Source organism: Conger conger, unplaced genomic scaffold (genome assembly GCF_963514075.1).
Source record: "Conger conger unplaced genomic scaffold, fConCon1.1 SCAFFOLD_189, whole genome shotgun sequence".
Taxonomy (NCBI): domain Eukaryota; kingdom Metazoa; phylum Chordata; class Actinopteri; order Anguilliformes; family Congridae; genus Conger; species Conger conger.
This window is the reverse complement of record NW_026890325.1, coordinates 7,501-17,560: the sequence shown is the minus strand read 5'-3', so window position 1 is coordinate 17,560 and position 10,060 is coordinate 7,501. Positions and strand designations below refer to the sequence as shown.

The 10,060-nt window shown below is 46.8% G+C and overlaps 1 protein-coding gene across 1 annotated transcript in view; it reads left to right on the top strand.

The window, feature by feature from the left end:
• The first annotated feature begins 4,381 nt into the window (after positions 1-4,381).
• Positions 4,382-10,060, top strand: part of utp11 (UTP11 small subunit processome component) — a 5,981-nt gene continuing 302 nt past the window's right edge. Inside the window, exons 1-8 of the mRNA XM_061230124.1 lie at positions 4,382-4,543; positions 4,940-5,001; positions 5,706-5,808; positions 6,768-6,890; positions 7,456-7,549; positions 8,326-8,456; positions 8,560-8,670; positions 9,965-10,060. The exon at positions 9,965-10,060 is cut by the window's right edge and continues 302 nt beyond it. Of these exons, the coding sequence (XP_061086108.1) occupies positions 4,484-4,543; positions 4,940-5,001; positions 5,706-5,808; positions 6,768-6,890; positions 7,456-7,549; positions 8,326-8,456; positions 8,560-8,670; positions 9,965-10,048 (768 nt within the window). The 5' untranslated portion in view covers positions 4,382-4,483 and the 3' untranslated portion in view covers positions 10,049-10,060. The remainder of the gene's footprint in view (positions 4,544-4,939; positions 5,002-5,705; positions 5,809-6,767; positions 6,891-7,455; positions 7,550-8,325; positions 8,457-8,559; positions 8,671-9,964) is intronic.

Below are 10,060 nucleotides of genomic sequence, written 5' to 3'. Positions count from 1 at the left end.
AGTAGCGGTTTATGCTAAAATGTGGAGTTTAGAGCATTCATTCTGTGAAAAAACAGGTGTCATTAATTGCCCTTTATTAAGGAAGAAGGGACACAAATGTTTCACACATTGTTATAAAATATTTCCTTCTGAATTGCTAAGTAAAACGGGCTGTTCCAAACGTTCGGAGGAACAACGTCATTTGATTAAAAAGTTGATTGGAGAGGGGAAAATATAGAAGTAATTATAGGATGCTCAGCTAAGATGATCTCAAATGGCAACAAAAACCCAAAGTGCGGTAGAAAACAAGCAACTACTGTTAAAACAGATCAAAGAATAATCAGAATGGCAAAGATTGAGCCATTCATCAGCCCCAGAAAGATCAAAGATGATCTACAATTACCTTTAAGTGCTGTTACAGTCAGAAGATGTTAGGTCAAAGTTAAGCTATCAGCAAGAAGCCCCGATTGTTGAAAAAAATGGCATGTGCAGAATTGGTTAAAATTTGCCACGGAACACATCAATTGGCCCAGAGAGAAATTATGGACTGATGAGAGTAAAATTGTTCTTTTTGGGTCTAGTGGTTGTCAACAGTACGTCAGACGACCCCCAGGTACTGAATTAAAGACACAGTACACTGTGAAGACAGCAAAGCATGGTGGCACAAAAATCCACAGGAACTGTGGAATGTAGTTTGTTCATCCTGGGCTGAAATACCTGTCTCTAGGTGCCAGAAGTTGGTTGACTTGATGCAACTCAGATGCGCAGCAGTTATCAAAAACAATGGCTATGCAACTAAATATAGTTCAGTAATTCAAAGTTAACTCTTGAAAAATCCATCCATCCATCCGTCATCTTAACCCGCTTATCCTAAACAGGGTCACTCACAGGGGGGCTGGAGCCTATCCTATCAGCCTTTGGGTGAAAGGTAGGAATACACCCTGGACAGGTCGCCAGTCCATCACAGGGCACACACCATTCACCCACACACGCTATTAAAAGCTATTAAAAAATGTTTTGTCTTCTTCTTTCGTGTAACATCAGAGGTCCAACTCGATGTCGTGCAGCCATGCCCTTGTCTCTGGTCTTACGTCAAAGAGGCTGGCTTCCGAGGGTGGTCTGTATAGGGGGCAGGTGGTAATTATGTGTTCGGCAGTCTGCTCAGGCTCGCCGCACTCGCAAGCAGCGCTGTCTGCCAGGCCCCACTTCTTCATAGATGATTTAAAGCCACCGACCCCAGTTCGTAGACGGTTCAATAAGGTCCATTGCCGGCGTGGTAGGTCATCTCCTCCTATGGCACCATCAGTTTTGTAATTCACTGCAATTTATTTGAACACAACTGTACATTTGTAGTTCATGCCAATAAAGCAATTTGAATTTGACTGATGGGATTCAAATTCAATGAGATTGACAGAGGGAGAGGGAGACAGAGAGGGAGCGAGTGACAGCGAGAGGGAGAGTGACAGAGGGAGAGAGACAGAAGGAGAGTGACAGAGGGAGAGTGACAGAAGGAGAGTGACAGAGGGAGAGAGTGACAGAAGGAGAGAGAGTGACAGAGGGAGAGTGACAGAGGGAGAGAGTGACAGAAGGAGAGAGAGGGTGACAGAGGGAGAGAGAGTGTGACAGAAGGAGAGTGACAGAAGGAGAGGGAGAGTGACAGGGAGAGAGTGACAGAAGGAGAGGGAGAGTGACAGAGGGAGAGAGTGACAGAAGGAGAGAGAGTGTGACAGAGGGAGAGTGACAGAAGGAGAGTGACAGAGGGAGAGAGTAACAGAAGGAGAGAGAGGGTGACAGAGGGAGAGTGACAGAAGGAGAGGGTGACAGAGGGAGAGGGAGAGTGACAGAAGGAGAGAGGGTGACAGAGGGAGAGGGAGAGTGACAGGAGAGAGAGGGTGACAGAGGGAGAGTGACAGAACTAGAGGGAGAGTGACAGAGGGAGAGTGACAGAAGGAGAGCATGACAGAGTACTCAATGGCCTTTATCACATTAGCTTGGATACATGTCTGCGCTGCTCTCCTTGAGAAAAGTGCTGGCATGTTTTCTGTGAAATGCTTTCTTCAGCATCAAGAATTTCAGTTTTGCGATCATCTGGTGCCCCCTTCTGGGAAATTGGGTGCCTGCGGCCTTTCATGTCAAAGCCGCAGATCAAAGGACTTCCTTTGAATCCGCGCTATGCAAGCTGGCGACCCCTCCTGTTCTGGAGGAGAACTGCGGATGTCGCTGGGTGACCGGACACTCTGGTTGTCAAACCTCTGTGGATAGGCTACAGCAACAGAAGACTTGAGTCTACAAAATAAGTCTAATAAATACCTAAGAAAGTGTGCAGTTAGTAATGAGTGTAGTTAGCTTATATTTCATTGACTATTTAAAAAGGCTTAAACCTAGCTATAAAATCACTCATGACTAAGTATGTTCCGTTATAAAGCTGAACGTGCCTGATTCAACCTGCAGGTGGATCTCAGACTTCCTGTCTGACAGGAGGCAGCATGTGAAAACATGTCTCTGACTCCCGGGCCATCAGCACCGGTTCCCCCCAAGGCTGCGTTCTTTCCCCTCTGCTCTTCTCCCTGTACACCAACAGCTGCACTTCCAGTCACCAATCTGTCAAGCTCCTGAAGTTTTGCAGATGACACCACCCTGATTGGACTCATCTCTGGTGGGGATGAGTCCGCCTACAGGTGGGAGATTGACCATCTGGTGACCTGGTGCAGTCAGAACAACTTGGAGCTCAATGCTGTAAAGACAGTGGAGATAGTTGTAGACTTTAGAAAGAACCCAGCCCCACCCGCCCCCATCACCTTGAGAGACTCCCCTGTCAACATTGTGGAGTCTCCCAGGACCTCAAGTGGGAGCAAGTGAACATCAGCTCCCTCACCAAAAAAGCCCAGCAGAGGATTTTTCTTTCTGCGGCAGTTGAAGAAGTTCAACCTGCCAAAGACAATGATGGTGCACTTCTACACCGCCATAATTGAGTCCATCCTCACCTCCTCCATCACCATCTGGTATGCTGCTGCCACTGCCAAGGACAAGGGCAGACTGCAGCGTATCATCCGCTCTGCATTGGCTGCAATCTGCCATCTCTTCAGGCCCTGTACACCTCCAGAACCCTGAGGCGTGCAGGAAGGATTGTGGCCGACCCCTCTCACCCCGGACACAGACTGTTAGAAACACTCCCCTCTGGCAGGAGGCTGTGGTCCATCAGGACCAAAACCTCTCGCCACAGAAACAGCCTCTTCCCATCTGCAGCTGGCCTCATCAACAAGGCCCGGGGGACCCATCACTGTCACAGAACCGTTACAACCATTACAGACACGTTACATCAACGCACTGTCTCCCTGTGATTAATGTCAACTAGGCCCGGGACCCCCCATTGTCACAGACTTTTATCCCGCCCCCATAAACTTTATATGTAGAATTAAACATAATTACCATTGTTTAAATTAATTGCTGATACAACTTATAAAAGTCAGCATAAAACTAGCTTGCTATTTGACTAGTTACTATAATGTAGGCCAGGCATAAATTGCTTGACACTGTTGGTTCAATAACAGCTCATTTGCATACCTGCTTACTTTAAAAAAGTAATTTTATTATCTAAAATCATGTTCCCAGCAATTGTTGCTGTATTTACAGTGTGGTAAGGGCATGCAATGCCATTGACTGTCAATTCACAAGCAGCTCATTTGCATAGCCCATAACTAATAAACTATAAATTGTTGTAATGAAAGGGGTTATTCATTTACTCTATAGACCCATATCTTTAATATTCTACAGTATTTTCTGTGCCATCATGTTCCCAGCAATTGTTGCTGCGTTTCCAGTGTGGGGTGGCCATACGTTGCTATGGACTGTCAATTCACAAGTAGTTCATTTGCTGCAGTTCTAATCAATGCTGGCCTATTAATTTTAACAGCATTAAAAATGATCCTTTAAACACTATGACATTCAGTTTCAAATAAAAGCATTTTGACCAAACTTCAACACTGGAAAGTGCTTTTATGCAATGTCGCCACCTGCTGTTTAAGCCTGCAGTTGCGCATTATCGCGATGATATTATCTCAATATTGATTCTCTCTGTCGTGACGCTTTCATGTATTTACACGGGAACTACTTTCCTTCTGAAGTTTTGAAAAAATAAGGACTCTTAAGTATCTTCACCTATATTTTGAGCGAAATATCTGATCGAGGACAGGCAGTTTAGAACCATGATACAAAATGTTGTGACAAACTTTAAATATTTATACATATGTTTATTTAATCTATGAAAGTAAAACTCAAATCATTCAAATAAAATTGTTTTTGCTCGAGTTTACAGGAAAACGCGCTAAATTGAGAGAAACTGGCTGGCTGACGAATCAGCTGTAGCGAAACACACAATAGTTTCACTACCGCGTTATCCACGTGTGGAGCTAGCAAGTTAGCTAGTACCCGGATAGTACATCAGAAGTGGACGTTCCAACAGGGGAGAGTTTGTGTTTTGGTTGTTTTTCATTAGATATCAGAAATGTCTTCTTTTAGAAAAGCACTGAAATCAAATCAACGAAACCACCAGGAGCGATCCCAGGTAATAACAATTCAGAACGTGCTAAAGCGACTGGTCTTGTTTATTTTCATCTGCTAGCTTCTGTACTAGCTAGCTTATGTTACTAGCTCACCAACTCCTTGGTGGTATTTGCTAGCTATCTTTGCAACAAGCGTTTCGATCATTTTTAGTTCGTAGGATTTGATTGGCAGTAGAACGGTAGTCTGGTTTATTTTATTTACTATTTTAGTTGGCTAGTTACTAGTTTGGCTGCTAATTACAGCTGCAGCTTTTCATAGTTTGTTTTGATCGGGATATAAAGCATGCAGCTAATTCAGTTACTTGGCATTTGTCATATTATTCGGAGCCGATTATCTGTCAAAACTTGGAATTGATATTGTATTTGTGAACAAGCTAGCTGATGTATGTCTGTTTTAGCCTGGTTTCAGAAAACATCTGGGATTTCTCGAAAAGAAAAAGGACTACAAACTCCGAGCTGAGTGAGTAAGCGGTTGTTTTTGTGTATAATGTTACTGGCCTAATGTTTCTGTTTTTCATTGATTCGTTTTCACAAATGGCCAAGATGCCAGTGACAAGCTATGCAAGCGAAGGCGCTTTCAGAAAATGTTAAGTCTCCGGTGGTCTCTAAAAAGACAACTGCTCTGGAAGCCCATGGCACCGGTGATAACTTTCTTCCGCTCTCACTGTAGGCAATTGAGAGTTGGATGTTTAGAAATGCATGTTATGTTAAATGATACGTTATATATTGTGTACTTTGATTGTCAGTTCATCGTAAACATGTGATTAAAATATTAGCTTGGATGTTAATCGTTTATGATCAATACCGGTTGTGTGGGTTATTTTTTTATTTTTGCCTGTCATTTCTGATATACGGACGTATGGATTAAATATATTCTTTGAAGGGGATGCTTTTTTCAATTTATTTCATTTAATGTATTTTTTGTAGAACCCATACGAGCTGGACCTCAGCTTGAAAGCCTGAATTTCTTGATGGCAAAATTGACCAGAAAAACTTGTGGCAAACAGATTCCCAGATTAGTTACCCCGTTTAAGCTACCCCACTGATGCAGACTTTTCTCGTAATGGAAAAACTCGTGAACTACAAGTGTTTGCGTAGTTGACGGTTGGCGAAACGGGATTGGTTAAGGGATGTCGATTGACCCATTCTGCCCGGATGCTACAGTAACTACCACAAGAAGCAGAACACCCTCACTGCCCTTCGGAAGAAGGCGGCAGAGAAGAATCCAGATGAGTTCTACTACAAGATGATCAGCACGCAGCTGAAGGTGTGTATTCTCGAAACCTGCGCCCTGCCCCCATCTCGGCTGTGTACAACCACGGTTACTATGGGAACTGTCAATGTCAAATCAAGGCGTCTGCAGGATCATAGTGATTGGCTGGATCATGCTGCCCAATCACTGACTTGTATGATACTCTCAAGCTTGGTACACTGTAGAAACACTATGATTGGCTCAAGTCGTTGAGGCGTTATTTGGCGTTATAAGATGGTCTCGGCACATTGGGGTTTGTGTATCCTCTCTTTTTCGAATGCTATCGTACAATCCCGGACTTTTGCCGGTTTAATGGGAGTGCTTTGTGCTGCCAGTCGATATCTCGGAGTACCAGTGTGTTATCATCAGGTTGCAATGTAAAAACCGGCAACGCCACGGAAATCCATCCATCCATCCATCCATCCATCCATCCATCCATCCATCCATTATCTGAACCCGCTTATCCTGAACAGGGTCGCAGGGGGGCTGGAGCCTATCCCAGCATACATTGGGCGAAAGGCAGGAATACACCCTGGACAGGTCGCCAGTCCATCACAGGGCACACACACCATTCACTCACACACTCATACCTACTGGCAATTTAGACTCTCCAATCAGCCTAACCTGCATGTCTTTGCACTGTGGGAGGAAACCGGAGTATCCGGAGGAAACCCACGCAGACACGGGGAGAACATGCAAACTCCGCACAGAGAGGCCCCGGCCGACGGGGATTCGAACCCAGGACCTCCTTGCTGTGAGGCAGCTGTGCTACCCACTGCACCACGCCACGGAAATAAATTAGTATATTTCCTTATCATTCAGATGAGATTACTGTAGTTAGGCGGGCATTTTTAGATTAGTTTTTAAAATTGTGGCTGATGATGGATAAATGTGTCGGAACTGGATCTGTAGTCGAGGTTTCCAGTTGTTGTTGTTGTGGTGGTAGTAGTGACCTTTGACCCTTGACCTGACAGGATGGCGTGCACATGAAGAAGAAGAAGAGGGAGGAAGAGGTGGAGGTGACCGAAGAGCAGAGGAAGATCATGAGGACACAGGACATTAAATATGTGGAGATGAAGAGGGTGGCAGAGGCCAAGGTAAGGGCACTGTCTTTGTCCGGTATTGCACGCTACGTACGCTATCATTCGCGTACATAAGGTGGCTTTAGTATACGAGTAAAAAGTAAGATTTGGGGATTTTGGAACATGCTAGTTCGTCGTTGAACGCCACCACTTTAAGCACAGTGTGCGTGGCTGGAGATTTAAATGGTTGGCATTTATATAGCGCCTTTATCCAACGCGCTGTACAGGTTTAACCTGTTCTGACACCGCCGCTCCCTTCCGATTGGCTGGTAGCTCAACGGACACGATACCGATTCGTTCAAATTCCAATCGCCATGCTATCAACAGGAGCGTCATTGTCAACGGAAGATTATCAACCTGTTCGAAACAAATCTCGTGTCGGGCGGTATTAGAACTTTGTGTGTGCTGTGTTATTACTTGGTTCTTTATGTGTAACGATTGGAAAACCGATCTCAGGCTCAAAATGTAAAAAGAAAAAATACGTGGGTTGTATTCCATGGCTGGTTCCAAAGTGGCTATGCTTTTCGCACTGCTCATTATCAGTTGACAGAGAAATTAAAACGTTTTGCCTTCTTCTCAGAAAATCGAGCGGCTGAAGTCGGAGCTCCACCTGCTGGACGCGGAAGGCAAACAGAAGAACAAGCACACCTTTTTCATGGACACCAGGAGAGAAGGTGTGTGGGATACAGAGCGTATGACTAGTAGCAGGTCCGCTCCACCAAGCGGGGTTACCGTTTAGGTTCGATCGGAAAACGTTTCGCTTCGGTTTCCAGCTTGAATATGCTTTCAGGTGTAGCTATGCTTTGAAGCCCGGACAACATGCAGAATGGCCTTCTCAGACGCTATAGTAGTAAACCGCACCTATGTCAGTCCGTCTGCCCGCCCGCAGTTTGCAATATGAAGTTACTGTTTCAGTTTCCATAAATATTTAGCTATGTTTTGTCAGGGCTGAGTGTGACCCTGGATAATTGCCCTAAACCTGGAGCCCTCCCAAATCTGGCACAGGACTAAAGTAAAAAAGTACAAAGAGGGCTCTCAGTGTAACATAAGATATCAGCTGGCCGCAGTAATGCCTGATGGTGCTGCTCTGCAGTAGGGCCTCATGGTGCTGCTCCGCAGTAGGGCCTCACGGTGCTGCTCCGCAGTAGGGCCTCACGGTGCTGCCCCGCGGTAGGGCCTCGATGGTGCTGCTCCGCTGTAGGGCCTCTCGGTGCTGCTCTGCTGTAGAGCCTGACAATGCTGCTCCGCGATAGGGCCTCACGGTGCTGCTCCGCTGTAGGGCCTCACGGTGCTGCTCCGCTGTAGGGCCTCAACGGTGCTGCTCCGCTGTAGGGCCTCACGGTGCTGCTCCGCTGTAGGGCCTCACGGTGCTGCTCCGCTGTAAGGTCTCGCTCTACACCCTGTGCTGCTCTGCTGTAAGGCCTCACAGTGCTGTTGTGCTGCTCCACAGTGAGAGAGTTTGACCTGGCCCGACACCTCAACACCGCCCCGGAGCTGCTGGACCGGGTCTATAACCGGCCCACCCTGGCCACACTGGAGGGCTGCAGTCTGCAGGGGGCCACCCGGCCCTCTGAGCTCAAGGTCCGTCTCGCACAGAACGATTAAACCCAGTCCGTGGGGGGCGACACCCAGACTGTGCTGTTTTTAATCTTTTACTCATTTTCCTTCCTTCGCCCCTTCTCAGAAACTGGCCAGACAGAGGCGGCACCAGTACAAGATTCTGTCGCAACGCGTCGAGCGGGAGAAGCGGATGTTCGTCGTCGGCCAGAAGATCCAGGTTCGCAAAGACCTCTTGGTGAGTGGAGCTCCCGTTGTCCAATCGGGGACTGCGTCTCAGACCCCGCCCGGCCCCGTCCTCCAATCGAACGATACTGTGCTGACTCAGTCCCGCCCCATCCTCCCATCAAAAAATACTTTCTTGGACCTGCCCTTTCCTGCCCTCCAATCAAAAAGCTAAACTGAAAGGACCTGATTGGGGCTAGTGGCTAAGCTACAGGACTGGGACCTAGAAGGTTGGTCGTTCAAGCTCCAGTGCAGCCACAATAAGATCCGCACAGCTGTTGGGCCCTTAACCCCACACTGCTCCAGGGGGTGGGATTGGCCCCTGGTTTGTCTAATCAACTGTAAGTTGCTTTGGATGTCAGCTAAATAACTGTAATGTAAAGGAAACAGTGGAAGCGGCAGCCATTGCGGCTCTCCTGGGCTGGATCCGGAGTCTGTGGTCTCGAGCTCAAAACTGCGTGTGATTGGGTGTGTTTTTTTTCCGCTTGATTTTACCAAAGCGAACTCCGTTCTATCCTCTAATCTGAGAGTTGCTCCAATGGACCTATTTCCGTTAAGATTGCCTTTCCCTAAACCCCCGGGGCTGAGTTGGAAAAATAGAATTTGTTATTGTATAATTTTGTTTAGAAGTGAGTACGGGGACAAAAAGGGAGCAGGTGAGTCTTGAGGGCAGTCTTGAGGGCAGTCTTGAGGGCAGTCTTGAGGGCTGTTGAGGGCAGTCTTGAGGGCAGTCTTGAGGGCAGTCTTGAGGGCTGTTGAGGGCTGTTGAGGGCAGTCTTGAGAGCAGTCTTGAGGGCAGTCCCTGTCGCGTTCACCACAGCGCTGATTCTGCGGGGGCCAGAGCTGCTTTCTTTAAAATTAAAAAAAGGTTTTCCCCCGATTGATTGGCAAACATGCAAACGTGCGATCACAACACGACATTAAGCTTTTCACACGACCGTCTGCCCCCAGGGTTGCTGTTGAGGGCAAACATATCGCTGACCTCTGTTCTTTGGGCGAAGGGGATTCTGTTAGCCGTTCTTGGTGAATTGTGTTTCAGTTACCCGTTCATTTACTGTGGATTGTGTTTGTTCCACATTCACCGTGGATTTAAACCAAACCAACGATGGGTGCCAGACCTGTGTCAAATGTGTCATTGTTTTGGATTAAAATTATTGCACAAAGTACAATTTAATGCCAATTTAGCCATTCGCACACTCGCACACACCAGCAGCGATAGGCTGCCATGCTTGGCGGTGTCTTTAGAAAAGTACTTGCGTCCAAAACGATGACGTATTTGACCGGAGTCTCTCTCTCTCATTCGCCAGGATAAAACGAAGAAGCTGAAGGTGAAGAAGGAGACGGCGACCACTCCAGCCGTCTACAAGTTCGAGGCCAAGAGAAAGCGCTGACGCCGCTGATCC